The sequence below is a fragment of the Scardinius erythrophthalmus genome, assembly GCF_964197995.2.
Source record: "Scardinius erythrophthalmus genome assembly, chromosome: 5".
Classification (NCBI taxonomy): domain Eukaryota; kingdom Metazoa; phylum Chordata; class Actinopteri; order Cypriniformes; family Leuciscidae; genus Scardinius; species Scardinius erythrophthalmus.
Window position 1 is genome coordinate 29,267,254 of NC_138225.1, and position 24,517 is coordinate 29,291,770.

The 24,517-nt window shown below is 39.0% G+C and overlaps 1 protein-coding gene across 4 annotated transcripts; it reads left to right on the forward strand.

Moving 5' to 3' along the window:
* Window positions 1–1,151: 1,151 nt before the first annotated feature.
* Window positions 1,152–21,853, forward strand: LOC308690837 (transient receptor potential cation channel subfamily V member 1-like). Of its 4 annotated transcripts, none has more exons than XM_081365556.1 (18): window positions 1,152–1,205; window positions 1,458–1,614; window positions 9,617–11,857; window positions 11,953–12,110; window positions 12,608–12,760; window positions 12,908–13,045; window positions 13,209–13,507; window positions 14,408–14,578; window positions 15,206–15,379; window positions 15,602–15,697; window positions 17,056–17,126; window positions 17,375–17,540; window positions 17,742–17,808; window positions 18,423–18,733; window positions 18,837–18,958; window positions 19,137–19,240; window positions 19,318–19,472; window positions 20,289–20,414. In XM_081365556.1, the coding sequence occupies exons 3-17, from the start codon at window positions 11,667–11,669 to the stop codon at window positions 19,428–19,430; spliced, it is 2,334 nt and encodes a 777-aa protein (XP_081221682.1). In that variant the 5' UTR covers window positions 1,152–1,205; window positions 1,458–1,614; window positions 9,617–11,666; the 3' UTR covers window positions 19,431–19,472; window positions 20,289–20,414. The 4 variants fall into 4 exon arrangements, with proteins under 4 accessions (XP_081221682.1, XP_081221683.1, XP_081221681.1 ...); XM_081365557.1 differs by having other exon boundaries at window positions 19,318–19,350; XM_081365555.1 differs by having other exon boundaries at window positions 19,318–21,853.
* The last annotated feature ends 2,664 nt before the right edge of the window (window positions 21,854–24,517 follow it).

The following is a 24,517-nucleotide window of genomic DNA, read 5'->3' on the forward strand; positions in this document are numbered from 1 at the left end:
ACATCTCACGTATCCTGAAGCATATGTCAGGGTTTTATTTGTGGATTTTAACTCGGCTTTTAATTCAATGAAGACACATTCGCTTAAAAAGGCTTGTTTATCTTCTTGTTAATACAGGTTTAGTCCTCTGGATTAGAAACTTTCTTTCTTGCCGTCCGCAGAGGGTCTGTGTTAGAGGGATTGTGTCAGAAGTGCTCACTTTAAGCACTTGCTGCCCACCAGTTTGTGTTCTTTTCCCTGTGCTTTTTTTCTCTTTTTACTAATGAGTTTACGATTGAGGAGGAACATTTTAGACTATTTAAATAAGCTGATGATATGGCGTTAGTTGGCCTACTGGAAAAAAATACCTGTCTACATGATGTTGCCTACCTGCCTCACACTAAGGCCCTTGAAACTTGGTGTCACCTGAGTCAATTAGAAATTAAAGTTGCAAAGACAAAATAATTAATTATGTGCACAAAATTAGACATATAATCTACTGGTACGATCACTTTAACTGTAGATCTGAGAACAAACTCACCAGAATTGTGTCAATGGCAAGCAAAATAGTCGGCAGACCACAGAAGCCCTTAGTGCAACTTTATGCTGAAAGGGCAAAGAAGAAGGCGATGATTATTCTTGCAGATAGTTCTCACCCTCTCTTTAGTCAATTTGAGCCCTTGAAATCAGGTAGGCACTATAGAATACCTCTGAATAAAAATGTTCTTTTATTCCAAACACTATTAAAATTCTCAACTCCACAAGTGATCGATAAACCAAATAATAGTAGCATGAACTATATTTTTATATTTATGTAATGTGAATCTGTTTTTTACTACTGTCTGTATAGTTATTTTATGTGCTGGTGAACCAAAGCCAGTTTTCCACCTTGGTGGACAATAAAGAATTACAATATACAATATATTACATGTAATGCATGTGGCTATAAATTAAGTTTCTGTTTGTTTCTTCAAATAACATAAAGATGAGGAGCAAATTCTTTACCACATGTGCATTAAGCCTCAACAGCATGTCAAGGTTTCATTTTGTTCATGTGACATGTGCACCTAAACCACCATGTATGCGCCAAACCATCTTACTCAGCCACAGTCCACCATTCTCATGCAGGAAACCGTACACGTTAAGAAAAGTGAAATTTCTCAGAACCGTCTCAGCAGACAAGTGAAGATGACTTATGACTAACCAAACATATGCTGTTCAGAAAGGTACCTTTTTGATTATATATATTATATATTCCAGCACATGAACAAATTGCTCATTTGGATAGTTCAGATGTATAGTAGAATACAGTGTTGCTAGATAAGTGAAGCAATTTAAGTAGAAGCTTGATGGTTTTTAGTGCATTATGTTGTATATATATGTAGGACTGGGTGATTATAAATGATACATGGCATGCATGGACATGGCAAAACAGACGTAACAACACTCTAAAATCAATAAACCCGCCTTTCTGTAAGGCTCTCAGCAACCTCAAAACATGAAACCTTCTTCCTCTATGAAACTGAGAGAGTGTGAGCCATCATCGTCATTGTGTTCAAGGAATCATACCTCTGGCAAGCTCAGTTGAACATAGTGGACCATCAACACGGGATTCTAGAAAACCAAAGTTGATTTGTGAGTACAAATGTTTGATACTTTATTCTTGGATTTTAATGGTTTACCATAGTAGAATGCAGTATTTAAATACATTTAGATTTTGCTAATGTGGTAAATCATTAAATAAATGTTAACGTTTAAAGATTTTCACTGCCAAATGTCTTCACAAGTCCTTGTGAGATCTACTTTTGTACATATTTCTTCAGATCAGTTTTAAATTTTGTCTTTTTAAATCTGACAATATCATAATCTAAAGATTGTGTCTGTCTTATGTACTGTTTCCACTGTAATGTTATCTGAACCAATTTGCAGAGAGGCCATGTCATAATATTCTAGTAAGTAAGACTATCCAGCATCTTGTAATTGCATATTAGGTCATCATCTAGCGTAAAACAACATTAAGCGATATAATTTGTCGATCAGATATCTGTTAGACGCTGTAACAATCTATGCTGCCTCCCCATAGAGCAGTCTGCTTGCACATTCAGACTGAAAATTATTTCATATATCTTTAGTATCCTAAGCACCCTTTCTTTGCTGTGATATGCACATTAAACATCAATCCTTGTTTTGACAAATCTAAATAATGTCTTTAAAATCCCAGAGGTCTATTTATGGTTATCTATTGTGTTAATAGTGTGTATGCCCTAATTGAGGAACAGTGGATGACTCATATTATACATAATTACTCCATATTTTAGCAATTTGAGTTCTTGTTTAATGTGCAAGTGAGATACAAATATGCTCAAAACATTTATTTCTATCTAGTAAATTTTGCATTTCTTTTGATACTGCACTTTCCTGTCACAGAGTTTCTATCTGAATAGTTTTTGTCCCCTTCCTCTTTCAACTGGTGCTTAGATGATCCATTAGCTCCTGTTCTCACTGTCTGTTAGAATAATTTTATAAATGAATTGTAATTTGATTGGTCCCCTAAGAAAGAATAAATACTGAAAAAGCATCCAAGCATAACTGCTGATCTTAACGCTGGTATTAGAATGTCACATTGGCTTATAAAAGCTAAATCTGTGGTCCTATCATCTTTAAAGAAACTGATTCATGTAAAAATGACACATTCTTTTAAATACAAAAACAGCTTTGTGAGAGATGTATGGTAAAATGGTCACAAGATAGATCACATGTATGCTCAGGAACCCGGTCAAAACAGAGATGATAGTAGCTTGTTTCTATGGACATTTTTCCTTCCAAAATCAAGGGCTTTTGACCTTGTGCTACATGATTACCCAAAGCCATTGTAATGGAGTTTCTTAATGCAGGATTACAGTCTATTTCCTCTGTATGTAATGCTATATGAAACCATTTACAGATAGACTGAGTTATAATATTCTAAAACGAAAAATATCCAATGCATTAGACACTGAATTCTGTTAGAAATGCATTTTCATGTATTCCCTGGGAAAGTTTTCCGTGATGGGAAAATAATGGCCCATTCCCTGGATGCGATCATATAGCAAATAACAGCATGACGGAATATCAATAATTCAGTTAACAAAGGTCTATTAGAGATCTTCACTTGCACATATAAACTGAACCTGCTTTCTGACTTTTGTATTTGGTTCTATCTCTTGAATCTTTGAAAATCTGTAAATTAATCCACATTTTTATTTTGATGAAGAATGGATTTGTTGTGTACCCAAGATAACCACAGATCCATTATGGGTTATGTGTTTAGATGCTCTTATGATCATGGCTGCATTATAATCACACCTCCAATGTAAAGCAATGAGATAAACAAATGTGAGCCATTTATAACAGCAGTAGTTCAGACTTCCTGTCATAGGGTTTCCATTTAGATCATTTGTGAGTCCTTCCTCTTTTAATGGCTCTTATAACAAGAAGACGCTCTGAGATACATTATGACTCTCAAGTAGCTCCTACTCTTATAGAAGCAACTCTCAGTCACATTATATAAAAAAATCATTATAGTAATTTGATTAGAAATGTCGTGGAAATTCTTAATACGAATCTGACTTCTTCACCACGGACAATTTAAACAACTTGCAGTTGTGAAAAATACAATACAATACAATACAATACTTTCCTGAAGTAAGGTGACGGCGTCCCGTCGATGAAGCTACTATCACTACCTCAATCACACTTTGATGTTCTTTTGTTCTCTTACGAGAGGTTCTCTCGTATTGGGTAAGTTGCTTACGCTACGGGTAAAGTCATCTTTTCTCGAGATACTGAAGCCAAAAATTATCCTTAATTTTGTGTATATTGTCAACGCATTGCAGCAGCTAGCAGACCTAGAGCGGGCTAACTAGCGAGCTCATTGGTTGCTCTGCGGCAACTGCAGCAGCCTACCATCGAGCCCCACGTGACGTCATGCCCAATGAGGGTGCCTCGCGCCCTCACGTGGCACTGCTCGCCAGTATGGGTGTGGCTTAGCATATATAAGGACGGCTCGGAGGCTGCTTACCTGATTTTCATCTCTTCAGCGAAGCTCTCCGCATCGCTGGATTTCGAGAGGAAGCCGCCGCCGTTGAAGCTAGCGAACAGCAAGCCTAGGACAGCCACCTTCAGCCATCCGTGCCTGCTACGCTATCCAGCGACATATCCTTTTTCTCTGCAGTGTGTGTTCGCCGCCGCGACACACATTTTTCCTCTAAAAGAGCGCAAGGCGTTTTCGTCAAAATGGCTCGCATTTCCTGTGGCTCTTGCAGAGCCCCGCTCAGCGACGGAGACCGCCACATCATCTGCGCTCTCTGCCTGGGCCGAGACCACGCAGCCATCACCTTGTCGTCAGGTGGCTGCGTCCACTGTGAAGACATGTCTATGTTGACCCTGCGGGCTCGACTGGCCATGTTTGACACTGAAGCTCCGGCCGCCTCTGCTGGACCGCACAGAAAGAAGCGTCATTCCCAGAGGCTACCAGAGCCTGCCATGGCATGTGAGCGCTCGCCGGAACCCTCCCCTCGAGCCTCGCTATCTCCGTCACCGCTCTCCCTTACGGACGCGCAGATGCCGGCCGCCACCCCCACTGCCGCCGCCTCGGATGAGGAAGTGGACAAAGGTGCCAATGACGACAGCTGTTCCCTCCTGGCTTCAGGAAGCGAAGACTTCCCCTTCACTCCAGGAGTCCTGTGGAACCCGGGCCAGCGTGGTTCCACAGGTTTTTACAGCCGTTATTTCCTCGTTCCAAAGAAGGATGGGGATCTCAGACCGATCCTAGATCTGAGACATTTGAACAAAGCTCTCGTCAGACGACCGTTCAAAATGCTCACGACCAGGTATATCAATACACTGTCCTCCCTTTAGGCCTGTCCCTAGCACCCCGTACCGAAGTGCATGGACGTGGCTCTCGCTCCCCTCAGAAGTCAGGGCATGCGAATATTAAATTACTTGGACGATTGGTTGATTTTAGCAGTCGGAGATAGAGTTAGTATCTCACAAGAACGTTGCTTCTCAGCCACCTGGAAAGTTTGGGTCTCACGGTCAACTGGACCAAGAGCTCATTACTGCCCAGCCAGACAATCTCTTTTCTGGGAATAGATCTGGATTCCGTGCCTATGACGGCTCGCCTGTCAACGCAGCGCGTGTGCCGCGTTCGACTCTTGGACGCTTCTTTCCAGACAGGCAGCCTCGTTCCCCTGCAAACTTTTCAGAGAATGCTAGGCTGCATGGCATCAGCCGCAGCGGTGCTTCAGTTGGGTCTGCTACGTATGCGCCTGCTACAGCGCTGGTTGAACGCGCGAGTACCACACCGAGCTTGGGCTCTCGGCGGTCTGCGCATCAGAGTGACTCTGGACTCTGGAGCCCTGGACAGCGGCCGAGTGGTACCGGTCGGGGGTGACGATGGGAGCTATCTCACGCCGAAAAGTTATCTCGACAGATGCATCCAACCTAGGTTGGGGCGCACTTTTCGAGGGCAGACCGGTCTTTGGCCAGTGGTCAGACTGGGAAAAGCGCCTTCATATAAACTGTCTACAGATGATGGCGGTCGAGAACGCGCTGCGGCACTTCCTCCCACACCTACGAGGCCACCATGTGCTGGTCCGCACGGACAACATATCAGTGGTAGCCTATGTGAACCGCCAGGGTGGTATCAGATCCAGGGATCTCAGTGCTCTGGCAGAACGCCTCCTAGTTTGGGCTCAGCACTCCTTGCTCTCGCTGAGAGCCACGCATGTGCCAGGACGCCTAAACGACGGTCCAGACAGGCTATTCAGGGACAATGTTCCCCCAGGAGAATGGTCCCTGCATCCTCAGACAGTCCGGCTGCTGTGGCACCGTTTCGGCAAAGGGAAAGTCGACCTGTTTGCGTCGAAAGACAATGCTCACTGCCCACGGTTCTTTTCAAAGAACGAGGACGCGCTGGCCCAAGTGTGGCCCAGATGCCCGCTGTACGCTTTTCCCCCGATCTCGCTATTACCACAGGTAATCAGGAGAATCAGTGAGGCGGGCCATTCAGTGCTCCTTGTGGCCCCATGATGGGAGAATCAGGTCTGGTTCCCAGAGCTGATGCAGCTGACGGTTCTAGTTCCGTGGCCGATTCCGGTGAGAAGAGATCTCCTCTCTCAAGCCGGCGGCTCGATTTGGCATCCTTATCCAGAGAGCTGGTCTCTGCATGCATGGATAATCAACGGATACCGGCTGGCCTGCCAGAAGGGGTGGTGAACACGATCACGCAGTCTAGAGCTCCTTCCACGAGAAGGCTCTACGAGTCGAAATGGTCGGCGTTCGCGAGCTGGTGCACGGCAAAAGGCTCGGATCCACAAACCTGTGGAGTCGCTGAGGTACTTGTTTTCCTTCAAGAGCTGCTGGATAAGGGCAGGTCCCCTTCCATGCTTAAAGTTTATGTTGCGGCAATTGTGGCGTTCGCAGAGTCGACGCGCGGCCAGGCAATAGGAAGGAACGAACTAGTCATCCGCTTCCTTAGAGGAGCCAGGAGGATGAATCTCCCGCGACCCCCGTCTGTCCCTATGTTGGATCTTTCTGTGGTCCTGGAGGCCATGAAAGCACATCCCTTTGAACAGCTATAATACAGATGAGCAAATGCTAAAGCTTGGGTTGCTGAATATTCGATCGCTTACTTCAAAAGCACTCGTTGTTAACGATATGATTTCAGATAATAACCTAGATGTGCTGTGTTTGACAGAAACCTGGCTAAAACCAAACGATTACATTACTTTAAATGAATCAACCCCGCAAGATTACTGTTATAAACATGAGCCTCGTCTGAAACGCAAAGGGGGTGGTGTTGCTGTAATTTATAGTAATAGTTTCAATACCACTAAGAAATCAAGTTTTAAATATAATTCTTTTGAAGCATTGGTGCTTAATGTAAAAATATATAGTGTAAACGATAAATCACGTTTGAGATTTGTGCTGGCTACTGTATACAGGCCACCAGGGCACCATACAGACTTTATCAAAGAATTTGCGGACTTTCTATCAGAATTAATATTGACTGCAGATAAAGTACTAATTGTTGGTGATTTTAATATACACATCGATAATGAAAAAGATGCATTGGGATTGGCATTTAAAGACATTGTAAATTCAATTGGAGTTAGACAACACGTGTCAGGACCTACTCATCGTCGTAATCATACTCTAGATCTAATATTATCACACGGAATAGATGTGGATGCCGTTGAAATTCTGCAGCAGAGCGATGACATCTCAGATCATTATCTAGTCTCGTGTAATTTGCATTTAGCCAAGGCTGCAAAGCCGACTCCGTGTTTCAAATATGTGAGACCTATCACTTCTGTTACTAAAGATTGCTTTATTAATAATCTTCCTAATCAGTTTCATCATCTCAGCATCTCAGATAGCTTAGAAGAACTAGATATTACTACAGAAACGTTTAACTCTCTCTTTTCCAGCACTTTAGACACAGTTGCTCCGTTGCGCTTAAAGAAGATTAAAGAAAATAGTCCAACGCCGTGGTACAACGAGCACACTCGGGCCCTTAAGAGAGCAGCCAGAAAAATGGAGCGCAAATGGAAGAAAACAAAACTAGAGGTATTTCGCATTTCATGGAAAGAGCACAATTACTTACAGAGAGGCTTTAAAAGCTGCTAGATCTGCTTATTTTTCAACCCTATTAGAAGAAAATAAACATAATCCTAGGTATTTATTTGAAACGGTGGCTAAACTAACGAAAAATAAAGCTTCAAGCACCAAAGTTTCCAAGCAACACAGCAGTAATGACTTTATGAACTTCTTCACCTATAAGATTGATAATATCAGGGACAAAATTATAACTATGCAACCGTCTACTACAGTATCACATCAGGCAGTGCATTGTAGTCTCCCTGAGGAAAAATTTGATTCATTCGTTGCTATAGGAGAGGAAGAATTTACTAAACTCATTAAATCATCTAAATCTACAACATGTATGTTAGACCCTATACCGACTAAGCTACTGAAAGAAATACTTCCAGAGGTCATAGATCCTCTTCTTAATATCATTAATTCGTCTTTGTCTCTAGGATACGTACCAAAAAACTTTAAGCTGGCTATGATTAAACCGCTTGTTAAAAAAACGCAACTTGATCCTTCAGAATTAGTCAATTACAGGCCGATCTCGAATCTACCTTTTCTGTCAAAGATATTAGAAAAGGCAGTATCCTCACAACTGTGTTCCTTTCTTGAAAGAAATGATATCTGCGAGGATTTCCAGTCAGGATTTAGACCGTACCATAGTACCGAAACAGCTCTCGTTAGAGTCACAAATGATTTGCTCTTATCATCCGATCGTGGTTGTATCTCTGTATTAGTGTTACTCGATCTTAGTGCTGCATTTGACACCATCGACCACAACGTTCTTTTAAATAGATTAGAACATTATGTTGGCATTACGGGAAATGCACTAGCATGGTTTAAATCATACTTATCTGACCGTTATCAGTTTGTAGCAGCGAATGATGAGATGTCTCATCGATCACAAGTTCAGTATGGCGTACCACAAGGCTCAGTACTAGGACCGCTGCTGTTCACTCTGTACATGCTACCCTTAGGAGATATCATTAGGAAACATGGAATTAGCTTTCACTGTTATGCTGACGATATTCAGCTCTATATTTCTTCAAAACCTACCGAAACTTATCAATTCACAAAATTAACGGAATGCATAGCGGATATAAAAAATTGGATGACTTGTAATTTCCTACTTCTAAATTCTGAAAAAATAGAGTTTCTAATTATTGGACAAAAAACTTCCTCACGTAATAATCTAGAATACTGTCTAACACTTGATGGCTGCTCTGTTAAGTCTTCGTCGTCGGTTATGAACCTGGGTGTGCTCTTTGATACCAATCTTTCATTTGAAAGTCACGTGTCTAGTATCTGTAAAACTGCATTTTTCCATCTTAAAAATATATCTAAATTACGTCATATGCTCTCATTGACAAATGCGGAACAATTAGTTCATGCGTTCATGACCTCAAGGCTAGATTATTGTAATGCTCTACTGGGTGGTTGCCCTGCACGCTTAATAAACAAACTACAGCTGGTTCAAAACGCAGCAGCTCGAGTTCTTACCAGAACCAGGAAGTATGACCATATTAGCCCAGTTCTGTCAAAACTGCATTGGCTCCTTATTAAACATCGCATAAATTTTAAAATATTGCTGATTACTTACAAAGCACTGAATGGTTTAGCTCCGCAGTACTTGAGCGAGCTCTTAACGCATTATAGTCCGTCACGTCTATTACGATCTCAAAATTCCGGCCAGTTGATTATACCTAGAATATCAAAATCGACTGCTGGCGGTAGATCCTTTTCCTATTTAGCACCAAAACTCTGGAACAGTCTTCCTACCATTGTCCGGGAAGCAGACACACTCTGTCAGTTCAAAGCCAGATTAAAGACACATCTCTTTGACCTAGCTTTCACATAATACATTATAGACTTCTATAATTTAATGTTATGCTGCATAGATTAGGTCAGCCGGAACCGGGAACACTTCCCAAAAATCCTGATGTACTCGTTACATCATGAGAAGAATGGCATCTACGCTAATTTTAGTGTCTGTGTTTATCCCAAGGTTTTTCCTGCAGCCTGCCGGATCCAGGCCGTATCCAGATCTGACGAAGGACCTTCGCCTGGACCGATGACAACGCAGTGCTGAAGTGCCAACTAGTCTCTCCCTATGGAGGATCCCACTACCACTCTACAGATAAGGCGTTGTCGGGAAAATTCGTCTCGCGGTCCTACCCCAAAGCAACAAATAAAATAAAATTCCTTATCAAAATTTATAAGGAAAGACAAGTATTTTGTTTAGGCTTGGCTTGTAGGGAATTCCAAACCTGCGTATATTCAAACGCACATAACTATAGAACCCATTCTAAATGCGCTTGTGAACGCCATCAGCGTTTCTCACAGGTTCGCGTTTAAAGTCTGTGTAGAGAGAATGGTGTCGTCATAGCGGCCCCTAATTTAATAACAAATGATCATTGCGACGGAACCAAATCAATTAAAACTAACTTTAGATGGAAATAACTTAACTCTGCTGTAAAGCCGAAACAATCTCTGTTACCTTAAATTATACGCTTATCTCTGTAAAGCTGCTTTGAGACAATCTACATTGTTAAAAGCGCTATATAAATGAAGATGACTTGACTTGACTTTGAGCCATTGCAGACCGTGGATCTGAAATACCTAAAAATCAGGCACTCGGAGCAGCTCTTCATTTCGTTCGGTAGACACACCAAAGGCCTCGCCACCTCGAAACAGAGTCTGTCCAGGTGGATTGTTGACGCTATCGCTGCCCTTTGGGCGTGAGGGCTCATTCCACTAGAGGCATGGCCTCGTCATGGGCCTGGTCCAGTGGGATTTCTATTCATGACATATGTACAGCGGCAGGCTGGGCCTCCCCCTCTACATTTATTAGGTTCTACAACCTAGAGGTTCCCGCTCTGCAAGCTAGACTTCTGTCAGTCTAGTTACAGAGTATGTTCTGCTCAGACCCGTTCATGTGGAGGCTACTCTCACTCTGTCTCAGTTCCCCTGGCTGAACTACACTGTGATATAGTTATCCAAGTGTCAGTATGATATAGTTATCCAAGTGTCGGTACGGACCGGTGGTGCCGCTCTGTGTGTTGACCACAGGATACTGTGTGCTTATGTACATGAACTGGCCCCCTCAGGTTGGCCGTCTTATTCCTTCTGATCTATGTTCCCCAGCTGTGTCCTTAGGAATACATGATGCGGGCGCACACAGCGTTGGCAAGGGGTTCCCGTAGCGTAAGCAACTTATGCAATACAAGAGAACCTCTCGTAAGAGAATGTAATCGGTTACTAACGTAACCTCGGTTCTCTCTAGAGAGGGAACGAGTATTGCGTAACCGGGCGTGCCCGCTTCAAGCTGATATCGCTTCAGTCGATGAAAACCAGGTGAGCAGCTAAAGATGACTTTACCCATAGCGTAAGCAACTTACGCAATATTCGTTCCCTCTCTAGAGAGAACCGAGGTAACGTTAGTAACCGATTACGTTTTCTTTTGAGCATAGAATCTATTTCTCAGCTGCGCAGCAAATACCTGACACAACTCCCAAGTTGCTCTTTGTAGAAATGAAGTTTTATTCACGGCCGGGAGATCGCTGGTCACAACATCCAAGTGAATCTCCTGAATAGAAAGATACATGTACATTTATATCATACAGTTGAGTAAAAATCAATGTCACTCAAGTCTTCTTCACTGTGATTTGTTCTGGTGATTGGTTTGTAATGATCTGAGCTAGTCATATGACTGTTAGTTCTACTGTGCACTTTTTGGTTAAGTATATATGGCCTTTGACCTGAGCATCCTTAGTCTGCGTTTCTCTGTGCATTTAATGTTGAAAATACCCATTACATAAAATATTTCTATCACAGTAACAAAGGAAGCAACATTTCGTGAACTACCAACAATACACAACTCCTAATGTCCCATTTGCTTATAAAATAAATTAATAAATTAATCAATTGTTGATGGTCATGGCTCACATTTCCTAGGTCGTTTTTGTATGAAATTAAAACCTAATGTCCTGTATCTGCTAATGATATCACTTTAATGGAGTTTACAGCTTCTGCGGTGAGACTAAGAAGGCATCACTATGAGTAAACCAAAAGACAGCAGCACCTCATCATTCACTCTGGAGACGGATGACCAGACAGAGGAGGAGAGGTCAAAGGCCAAACAGATGAAGAAAGGTGCCTTAAAGGACAAGAGGCCCATGGATTCTAACTACCTGGATGACATAGAGGAACCTCCAACCACAATTAAATTTAACCTACACTTTGACAGGTAAGTGGGACTCCTTAATATATCAAACCACACTGGAGTGTATGACAAATATAAAGTCAGAAATCGTAACTTTAACACATACATTCTGCATACAGGGGAATCAGAAAAGTAAAAGAGGAACCGGCTCAGCAGGACCGTGAGAGGTTCACCATCAAGAGTCTGTTTGAGGCTGTGTCCAGTGGCGAGGTGTCGAAACTGCAGGGTTTACATCAGTACCTGCACAAAAACATGAAACGCCTCACCGACTCTCAATGTAATTGTATTCAAGAAAAAATACACAATCGTTGAAACGTTTGGGGTCGGTAAGAGTTTTGAAAGAAGTGTCTTGTTTTCACCAAGGCTGCCATTACTCCAGTCTTCAGTGTCACATTCAGAGAATTCCTTCAGAATTATTTTAATATGCTGAATCGGTGCTTAAGAAACATTTCTTTTTATTATTAGTGTTGAAAACATTTGTGCTGCTTGACATTTTTGTGGAAACATTTTTCTGGATCCTTTGATGAACAGAGTGTTTACAAGAACAGTAGAAAAGGAAATATTTTGAAACATTATAAATGTCTTTATTGTTACTTTGGATCAATTTAATCCATCCTTGTTGAATAAACGTATCAATTTCTAAAAAAAAATAAAAGAAAATTCTCACTGATTCCAAACATTTGAATGGTAGTGTACAAAGAATACACAGAATAGTGCTGTGAATTCATGACTGATATATAATACATAATAAAACAACAGTTTTTTCTTCTTCAGATAAGTCCAATGGAAAGACAGCCCTGCTGAAAGCGCTTTTAAATTTGAGGCAAGGCGAGAATGACACTATTGAACATCTGCTGGACATTGCAGAGAAACTGGGAGATTTAAAAAATCTTGTCAACGCTGCTTACACAGACAGTTTCTACAAAGGTCAGAGCCATTATAGCTTAATTTTACATAATATTTGATTATTAGATCTAGTTTTATATTAGCTAAAATGTTGGTACATTTTTTTATAAATCAACATTGTTCCTCTGTAATCTATTTTACAATGTTATTGATTGATCTCTTTGGCAGGTCAGACAGCACTCCATGTTGCGATTGAAAGGAGGAGTGCAAAATTTGTACAGATGCTGGTTAAGAAAGGGGCCGATGTCCATGCTAAGGCCTGTGGGAAATTCTTTCAACCCAATCAAGAAATGTGCTTCTATTTCGGTAGGTCTAACGACAAGGTTGAACTTTTGCAGACAGATAATTCTGACAACAATTTATACAGTAGAAATTGTAAAATCTTCCACATAATGTTCTCAATGTTACTGACCCATTTTGTGGGTACCTGCATGGGCTTACCTGTATCTTTCACACCTTCTGTGCACAGGTGAGTTGCCCTTGTCGCTGGCCGCTTGCACTAATCAACCAGACATTGTGGACTTCCTTATGGACAACTGTTACCAGGCGGTGGATGTCAGGAAGAGGGACTCTCATGGGAACATGGTGCTTCACGCACTAGTGTCCATAGCTGATAATAGTCCTGAAAACACAGAGTTTGTCATTGCCATGTATGACCACATCTTAATCAAAGCCGACCAACTTCACCCCAAGATCAAACTGGAGGAAATCGAAAATAATAAGGGACTCACACCAATCCAACTAGCCGCCAAAACAGGAAAATTGAAGGTAAACCTTTTCCCCCATGTTGTTTACTGATTTTTGAGTGTCATCTAGTCAGTGACAGAGTGCATATTTGTCTAAAACTAATTCTGTATTTTCTGCTTCAGAATAATGAATATTTTTATTCTGGTGTCACTATTGTCCTGAGCATTGGGTTTCCAGCACCAAGTCCAAGCCAATCATTTACACCCACAATGTAATATCAAATTTAGCATTTTAATCAAGTTAATTTTTTGTTAACCTTTTATCATATGTCTTGGAGTATCGCAATTATATCGTATCGTGAGTTCAGTATCGTGATATGTATCAAATCGTGACATGAGAGTATCGTTACACCCTTACTTTTTACAGAAATAACTGCATTCCCTTGTATTTCAAGTTAATAGATATGTTAAGGAAGCGTCCGAGATTTCAGTCCTTGGTCATAGACGGATTTTCCGATCAGCTTTTGTAGAATATGAACAATTTCACTATGTTTTGCAAAATGCCTAAATGTATTTGAAGAAGTGATTCATTTGAAGCAGTGCGTGCCCAGTAAGTGTCAGTTCTGTTTTTGGATGTTCCTGGTTTTGTAGATGATTAGTCCTCATGTGATTTGACATGTTAGTTTCCTTCAGCAGGCATTAAATCAGACACCAGACTGATTCACAGTCATACAGTGACAGTCATTGTCTTATTTAACCTATAGTCACAGTTTAATGTTTTTATTTATTTTATTTCCTTTGTTCTATATATTTTAGCTGATGTTGCTGCTGGGCTTGGCTAATTACTAAAATTAGCACATTGCTAAAAGACTAAATAAAAGTGACTAAATAAAACAATTTTGAAATGATATGTTATTAGCATAGGTTTGAAAGTGCCTGTTTGATTAAATCATTCAGATGTAATTTTTCATTTGTTAACTAGCTGTTTGAGCACATCGTACAGCGGGAGTTTAAGGGGTGCAGACATCTGTCCCGCAAGATCACGGAGTGGGCCTACGGTCCCGTGTGCTCGTCTCTGTATGACCTCGCCTCCCTTGACACCTACGAGAAGAACTCCGCACTGGAGATAATCGTTTATGGCAGTGAGATTCCCGTGAGAAGACATCCTGTTCATTTCATACTGATTCATTCTAGAATCAAAAATGCATAATTTCTTAGATTTTGTATACTTTACTGAAGCAAAATCCCAGCTGAGAGGAATTGTTCTCAGAATTTTGCAAGGTTCTCTCAAAGTTTTGAACAAATGTCTTTTCCAGTAACATTAATATACTGCTCGTTCAAAGTTGTCTGGTCTTTAATAACTTTAACGTTTTTTAACATAGGCTATTTTATACCTTACAGGGACTGTTCACCCAAAAAGGGGAATTCTGTCATCATTTACTCAATCTCAGGTTGTTCCAAACCTGTATGAGTTTCTTTGTTCTGTTGAACCTAGAAGAAAACATTTTGAAGGATGTTTGTATTTTTCCCCCATACTAAGGAAGTCAATGGGGTCCATCAACTGTTTCAAAATATTTTCTTTTGTGTTCGGCAGAAAAAAGAAATGATGAGTTTTGAGTACATGATGACAGAATTTTCAGTTTGGGTGAACTATCCCTTTAATGGGAACATTAGCAAAACATTCTTGAACATATTTTTGTTCACTGGATGTTAATTTGTCATATGTATTCCGATAAATGCTGTTGATAGCAACATGTTTGGTTATTTTATCTCATTTCAGAATCGCCACGAGATGCTCCATATTGAGCCATTAAACAGACTAATTGAAGAAAAGTGGAATAGATTTGCGAAACGGATGTTCATGTTCAACTTTATCGTTTATATTATCTACCTTTTCATCTTCACTGCAGTAGCTTATAACCGCGAAGAAGGGAAAGACGACAGTAAAAACCAAGTAGGTATACACAGCAGTCCGGAGGTGGGGACCCATTCATTCATTCATTCATTCATTCATTCATTCATTCAAAATAAACATTTCTTCTGAAAAATATGTCCACTGACCTGAACCAGACAATCAACTTTTTCCATCTTAACTAGTCATTATGCATGCTAACTTGATAACATGTAAATGTTTCACTACTTAATGCCATGTCTTATTCCCACTCTTTTCTTTCAGTCAATAAAGCCTCCGTTTCATTATAGAAAAGACTACCTGCTTCAGACAGGACAGATCATCACTCTCATTGGAGCACTATACTTCTTTATTAAAGGGGTATGTATCTATTTAAAGGTATAGCGGAGGATCTTTCCGAATTTTAGATAAGAACCGCCCTCTCCACTTTTTGAAAAAATGCACATGCGCAACACTCTACTTGCTCCCGATAGGGAACGCCTATTAAACGTGTGCGAGGTTCTCCTCGTGCACGCTCTGTTTACAAGTTGCTGTCGGCATCGCTCATACAAGATTACTTTCCAAAAGAAGATTTGCACTTTTTCTCCAAATAGCATGCCAAACTTTACCTGTCAAGTAGAAACTTCGCGACTGAGGCATCAGTGGGAAGCCCAACCTGTGTTTTCAGCGCACGCCATCGTGTGAAACAATCTCCCAAAAACACTCTGATCTTGTTTCTCTCTTCTGAGGCCTTTCTCTTCTTCTCATACAGTTCGTACAAACTTTTTCTCTTGCGACCCTCAGACATTTTCAAAGGACCCGGTGAAACGGCGAGCTTCAATGAATGGCTGAGCTCTAGCTCACCACACATAAACACCTGAAAGTGCGCATGCGCAGAAAGCGAAAACTAAGGGACGAGCACGTACGACGGCCTTACGTAAACATATCACCAGAATGATTGACACTTAGGTGGACCAATAGTTTACACTACCCACCCGGAAAAAGAAAATCCTCCGCTATACCTTTAATATTATGCTGTAGAATTACAACAAATTCATGTTTAACTTTATGTTTTTTTATTATTATTATTATTTACTTTTTACTAGGGATGTAACAAAAGATCGTGTCACAATATATCGCAGTACAAAAATGCAACAATATGTATCGTGGATAGTGACAATATGTATTGTGTATAGTTCACCCAAAACAAAAGTTACTGTGTGAGGAAAAAATTCAAGTTTTCAGAGTTTTAGTGTCAGTACTACATTAAACTAAAATATATAATATACAATAATGTTGAAAATAATGTATAATAATGCAATGGTATTATTAATAATATTGTGGGTCCTGAAAATGCCAAATGTCGTATGTTACCAGTAAAAAGTGTCCTACATTATTTTAAATATATCTAGTCAGTGACAGAGTGCATATTTGTCTAAAACTAATTCTGTATTTTCTGCTTCAGAATAATGAATATTTTTATTCTGGTGTCACTATTGTCCTGAGCATTGGGTTTCCAGCACCAAGTCCAAGCCAATCATTTACACCCACAATGTAATATCAAATTTAGCATTTTAATCAACAGTTAATTTTTTGTTAACCTTTTATCATATGTCTTGGAGTATCGCAATTATATTGTATCGTGAGTTCAGTATCGTGATATGTATCAAATCGTGACATTAGAGTATCGTTACACCCCTACTTTTTACAGAAATAACTGCATTCCCTTGTCTTTCAAGTTAATAGATATGTTAAGGAAGCGTCCGAGATTTCAGTCCCTGGTCATAGACGGATTTTCCGATCAGCTTTTGTGAGTCGCTTCACTCTTGTTTTATTTCAGTAATCATTTCCTTATACATGCATGAAATTACATTCTTTGCCAATAATTCTACTAGTTAAAACTTATCACAGCGAGGTTACGTTTTTGAAATCACTATTTATATACTCTATATACACATGGCTAAACTGCACCAGTATAACTACTTTTTACTACATAAAACCTCAATCAATAAGTGCATACAGTGTTTACTCCCGCTTAAATGCTTTTTGTTGCATTAGTTTTCTGCAGGCCGTGCTTCTCTTGGTCAGTGCTGTACTGTACTGTTTTGGTCAGGATGAATATCTGGCCTTTCTAGTGCTGAGTCTTGCCTTGAGCTGGGTAAATCTACTCTATTTCTTCAGAGGGTCCAAACATATGGGAATCTACAGTATCATGATACAAAAGGTAAGGGATATTTGTCTCTCTTATCCAGCATCCTTCACTCTGGCCTTCAGAGTAGGTATTAGTCAAATAGGGTGCTAAAAAGATGCAATGCAACACATTTAATGTCTCCTTATAGTATAGTCTAGTCCTTACAGTTGAGACAGGACCTACACCATTACTTCCTGTGCGTAACACACTCGTACGCTCTTTAATTATTGTCAGATGATTCTTGGAGAAATTCGTCGATTCCTTGTTGTGTACATGGTCTTCCTCATTGGGTTCTCTACAGGTATCCTTCTCCCTTGCATACATTCAGCAATGTACATGATTCTTTCATTGCAATTAATTTAATGTTCATCATAACACAACAAATTTGCAACATTTTGGGTCAGTTAGATTTTTGTTTTATAAAGAAATTAATATTTCTATTCAGGAAGGATGCATTAAATTGATCGCAAGTGAAAAGTGAAAAAAAAAAATCAATTTAAAATAAATGCTTGATCTTTTTAACTTTTTTATTCATCAAAGAATCCTGACAAAAAGTATCATGGTTTCCACAAAAATATGATCCAACTATTTTAAACATTGATTATGATAAGAAATATTTCTTAAACACCAAAATCAGATCAGCATATCAGAATGATTTCTGAAGGATCATGTGACTGAAGACTTAAACTTAGCAGGAGTAATGATGCTGAAGACTCAGCCTTGCCATCACAGGAATAAATTACATTTTAAAATATATTCAAATTGAAAATGGTTATTTTAATTTGTAATTATACTACTCTTTTTACCATATTTTTGATCAAATACATGCAGCCTTGGTTTTATTTCAAAAACTTCACACCGACCCCAAACTTTTGAATGGTAGTGTGCATTGATGATTTGTTTCTTACTCATCAGCCGTGGTCACTCTCCTTGATGAGCAATCTATCAGGAGTCGATCTCTTTTTATTAATGCTAATGGAAATGAGGACTGCAAGAAGCCCACATTCAAGGACATCTACTTCACCACTCTGGAGTTGTTCAAGTTTACAATTGGCATGGGAGACCTGGAGTTCACCAGTGATTATAAATATAAGGAGGTGTTCTATATACTGCTGATTCTGTATATAGTGATGACATACATTCTGATGCTGAACATGCTGATCGCTCTGATGAATCAAAGCGTGGAGGAGATGTCCGTAGAGAGCACTAGCATCTGGAAACTACAGGTAAAATCAAATGCAAAATGAAAACGGTCAACCCATTTCTACACTGAACTGATTTGCCATTTTAGTTGTTCATTTAGGCAATAAGTATGATTGTTGATCACAGCGTGCAATCACCACCTTGGACATGGAGTGGATTTTCCCCCATTGTCTGAAGACAAAGCTTCGTTCAGGGGAAGAGAAGGACCTGGGCGGAGGGCAAGAGCCTGATCGACGCTGGTGCTTCAGGTGACCCTGGTGGCTTCCACAACATTTGACGTTTGCATGTAATCTGAAATTGGATGATTATGAAAAGATGATATTAGCATGCAAACATAATAATGCACACTTACCCTGTGTTACCCTCTGTGTTTGCTATTAAACAGTTATGAGTGAAACCGTAAACAATGAACAATCTTTCTTTCAGTGTGGAGGAAGTCAACTGGAACCAATGGAACAGAAACATGGGTATAATTAGCGAGGATCCTGGGATATGTACGAGTGTACCTTCCCCAACCAAACCTCAGAGAGGTAGTCAATGTTAAACAAATATGTGTATATGTGTGTGTTATTTTAATCCTACATGATGTCATATGTATTTGTTACAGAGCCCAGTCAGCGAGGACTCCTACAAACGTTCAGTAAGCGCTGGACACAGAGACGACCGCACAGAGATGTACAGGAGCTGGATCCTCTAGCTGAGGCCTCTACCTCCGTCTGATGCTTTTAGAATCTATTTTGCAATTCCCTTTCATTACAACTGGTATAGGAATAATTATATTATATGACCGGATAAAACTTGACTGTTGTTCATTTAGAGAACATCATATCTTTTGAACGCTGTACATTTTTAAAATGAATATGCATGTGTTGTAATTTAAAGGAGAACTCCGGTCAATTTTAACATTGAGCTCATTTTTTTTGTAAATTTGGAGTGCTGTCAATACAGAGAACAACGACAAAAATCGGTGTTGCCTACACCATGTTATCCTCTTTTTAAAATTTGCACCCTGTTGACTTAAATAGGGCAAGTTTTAAACCTGCTTTTAGCCTCTTAACATCATTGATGTGTCATTACAAGTGCACAGGTCATGTGAGTGATTCCTTCAGAGTGATCACGGGTGAATCTGACTGCAGTAGATGTGAAAGATATGAATAAAAATTATGTTATTTCAGCCAGCGCACATACCTGTATTTTCTTCCTGTTTTCGGTCGAAGTCCATAGTAATCAATTAACTAAACCTATGCGTGCGTGCGGGGCGGGGCGGGGGGAGGGGGCATCGAAGTGCTTGGCTCTGAAGCAAAAAGCTGAAATGCAATCACACCTACTGCTCATTATATACTCGCGCTGCAACGCTGAATAGCTGATGCAAATGATTGCATGCCAATGTGTATTGGCTTGTTTTAGTTTCACTCAAAGTAGATTCACAATGTACGTGGAAGTGACCGACCTATAAGGGAACTGACTCTAACTAATCTATGTTTAATATTACAGTTACTCTGTGTTGAACTGAATGCCTGTGTTTGGATGAGTCTCTGCAACAGCATGAATTGACTGTGTTTATATATTATCCTCCAGTCTGAAGGATGCGGGTTTCCCTGTGCACCTCTTGCCTGTGGTGGTGGAGTCAGGAGCTGTGGCTGGTTACACTTCCTCTGAGTGGTACGGCATCCCTGTGTGTACTCACACACCGGTCGGGGCGGCGCTGGGAGACTTCCAATGTAGTGTGTACTCCTGCATGACTGACAAAGGAGATGCAGGTGCAGTGTTGATTAGATGCCTCTTTTTTAGAATTTTCTAAAATTCATTGACTTGGTCTGTAAATGACCTACAGTCATGACCTACAGACTATTGTAGTTTTATCAGCTACATACAGTACATACTCAATCTGAGGTCAGTTTATGTGTTTACTAGTTCAGCCTCCAGGTGGAGATGTTATGCGACTGCAGATTTTGTACTCAGATTTCAGCGTCCTCTCTCAAGGGCATGGGCATTACAGATATTATGTGTTTTATGGGTTCTTGTAAATTTGATATTTCTGCGCAGCAGCTCAAGCTTATGCTAAAAAAAGGACTGTATAGTATGTTAAATACTTAAATATGATTTGTTCGGCCATAAATATGTTTACCCATTTTTGTTAAAACCAAAAAATGTGCTAAAGATTTTATCTACCTGCCATAGATGGTTTTGATTTAATATCTGTCAGTACATGATAGAAATGATTACTTTTATTTGGCAGTGGGGAAATTATGCTGAATGTGCTTTACATGATATTAGCAACAGAAATGCTTTTAGCTATATGATCTGAGGCATTTTTTCTTTTCTTTTTTTTTTAAAATGAATATGATTTTGTAGTTTGCACAAAAATGTGTAGCAGCTAAACCAGCATGTGTGTGGGCTTGAGTACTTTATACTGCATCCACATCAGTGTTGTGGACTGTAGCATTTTTACTTATAAACTAACGTTCAAAAATATGGGGTCATTAAGAATTTTTTGGAAAGAAATTAATGGTTTTATTCCACAAGGATGCATTAAATTGATCCAAAGTGACTGTAAAGATATATTTTTTCTTTGATCAAATTCACTTATTGTGTACATACATGTTTTTACACTGTACTTATATTTAAAAAAAATACCTGCATGTAATTACAGCTGTAATTAATTTCTGTAATTACATCTATAATTACACTGTTGACCCTTCCCTTACACCCTTAAACCTACCAAAACCACCAAACTTGTGCCTAACCGTACACGTATCCCACCTCAGCAGCAAAAGTGTTTTGCTATACAACATGAACACAATAAGTACATTGTACTTATTTTTTGATGTAAGTACATAGTAGTAAGGACACCTAATATAAAGTGTGACCAAACACATTTGTAACGTACGGTGACGCATTGCTGCCACATACATATTATTTTTTTCCCCCAATTATGTCGTAACAACGATATCTTATGTCGTTTTATTTGACATCTTTTCTCGTAATAACGAGATCTTATGTCGTTTTAACGACATTTTTTTCTCGTAATAATGAGATCTTATGTCGTTTTAACGACATCTTTTTCTCGTAATAACGAGATCTTATGTCGTTAAAACGACATCTTTTTTGCCCTTATAAGGACATGTGTCATGTACAAAATATGCCTTTATCCACATACAATTGAAAGCCTATCGCGCCTTTATCACACATTCAAAAAGCTTAAGCAAATAGTAGTAGCCCCCAATCATGCAAAATTAATCAATGAGGCACTTTTTAAAAATATATTTTATATAGGCTAAGTTTTTTTTAATATGATATATTATATAGGCCTAATAAGATTTATTTTTGTTAATAGGCTATATCTTCATTACCTAGAGATATAATTAAACAAAAAGTATTCAAAACACATCTAACAGAACATAGCCTGAGTTGTTTATTTTTTACAACATTGTGTTCTTATTTTGTTTAATTAACGAAATGTCAATCTTCGTCTTTATAAGAAGATACAATAAAATACAAAAATCTTCAAGATGTATAACGGATTGTCACCTTATAAACAGTCCTTTTTTAATGGAATAATACATCCTTATAATAAAGAAAACGCTTCAGTTATAAAGAATATGAACGCAATGCATTTAATTATACATTAAGCGTTTTCCTTCCCTTTATTATAAAGAAAATAGGTGGCTCTTAACGTTTCTTTCTATGGGAGGGTGGTATTGCGGTGCACAGCGAATATTCAATGCATTCAATGAAAATATTCAATGGTATTCAATGCAAAACAAAAATGAAAAATACAATTAGCCAATAAAATAAACAAATTATTGTGGCATTAATTAGCCCATAAACAATATTTATTTTAAAGTCTAAACGAATTTGTTTAAAGAAAAACACCAGCGTTGGGCGTTTATCTGTAGGCTAAGTGTTTCAGCCGCTCTTTTCAAACTGGCGCAATAAAATGCAACAGAATTTGATTAGTTAAACATGAAGAGGATTATCTGTCTGGCATGACCGCTCGCTCTAACGTTAACCTAGATAAATGTTTGCTATTATGAAGCGCATATCCAAGTGTTTGTGCGGAGTGTAGAGCGCGCACTATGACATGGATGAAGGCGCCGGTGCCATCACTCGCATTTTCCTATCAATAGTGGAAACAACTTAAAATACTCCATCATTTCTGGTCATACAGAACATAATAATACATCAGTCGCAACTACTTTTATTTGTGTAAACTCACAACAACAAGAAAACGGTGTGCCTTTGTAAAACAAAATAAAACGAACAGGGCGCGCTTTCATGATCTCTGTGAATTGGAGCGCGCCTCAAAAATGAACTGACAAACAGTGTATAGACAAGCCTCACAGACATGAGAAATATAACTATAAAGTTAATAAAAAAAAATGTCCACCAACGAAAAAAAAAATCCAATCGAAAGCAAATACTACTATCTGATTAAGTAATCCTGTCCGTAATAAAGGCGCATCTAGGCAACATTACAGCGGAGATGTATGGAGATATGTATGCAGGCAGCCTACACTGATTTAGAAAAGACTAGTTAATTAATAAACAATTAAAATGCTTCGTTATTTTTTTTCAGATACATTTATTATATCATTAGCCTACTTTTGCTGGTGCTTTGCGGCAAGTTTTATGCATGCGCTTGAGCGCGGAATATAGGCTATAGCCTACATGCACCCAGGATTGAATATAAACGTGCGATTAGTCCTAATTGCTTAAATTAATGACTAGAAAAATCCTTTAGTCTATGGCAACTCTAATCAATAGCCTACATTTAATATTTGACATTATTTCATTAGTAATTAGTATCCAGCTCGTCACATTTAATTAGCTGAGTTAGCATAATTAATGAACTAATAAAATAAAATTTTAATTAAGATACTAACCATATATTTATAGCATTGCTTATTCCACCACACAAAGGACTGTTTATAAGGTGACAATCCATTATACATGTGAAGATTGTAGGCTGTATCTTGAAGATTTTTGTATTGTATTGTATCTTCTGTTATAAAGGCGAAGATTGACATTTCGTTAATTAAGCAAAATAAGAACACAATGTTGTAAAATTTTCTTTTAGATGTGTTTTGACTACTTTTTGTTTAATTGTATCTCTAGGTAATGAATGAAGATATAGCCTATTAACAAAAATAAATCTTATATAGGCCTATAATATATTATATTAAAAAAAACCTTACAGGCCTATTTAAAATATATTTTCAAAAAGAGCCTCATTGATTGATTTTGCATGATTGGGGGCTACTACTATTTGCTTAAGCTTTTTGAACGTGTGATAAAGGTGCGATAGGCTGTCAATTTTATGTGGATAAAGGCATATTTTGTACATGATAACACATGCCCTTTTAACGACATAACATCTCGTTATTACGAGAAAAAGATGTTGTTTTAACGACATAAGATCTCGTTATTACGAGAAAAAGATGTCGTTAAAACGACATAAGATCTCGTTATTACGAGAAAAGATGTTAAAACGACATAAGATCTTGTTATTACGAGAAAAGATGTCGTTAAAACGACATAAGATCTCGTTATTACGACATAATTGAGGGGAAAAAGAATATGTATGTGGCAGCAATGCGTCACCGTAGTAATGACTGAGACAAATCAGAAACAATTATTTGGTATATGTACAAAAAAATCTTTAAACTTCACTCTGGGATCTGTGGTCCCATCACCCAAACAGGGCAAGAAGGTCCTACCACGATCAGATAAGTTGGTTTTATGGGTGTAAAAGAATGTGACCACATGCTCAAGAGAGAGACAATGGGAAGACAGAAACCATCTTT

Coding starts and splice junctions, on each gene's coding strand:
- LOC308690837 (XM_081365555.1), top strand. CDS start 11,667: ATGAGTAAACCAAAAGACAGCAGCACCTCATCATTCACTCTGGAGACG. Junction 11,858..11,952: donor TTTAACCTACACTTTGACAG/GTAAGTGGGACT, acceptor TTCTGCATACAG/GGGAATCAGAAAAGTAAAAG. Junction 15,380..15,601: donor AAGACGACAGTAAAAACCAA/GTAGGTATACAC, acceptor CTTTTCTTTCAG/TCAATAAAGCCTCCGTTTCA.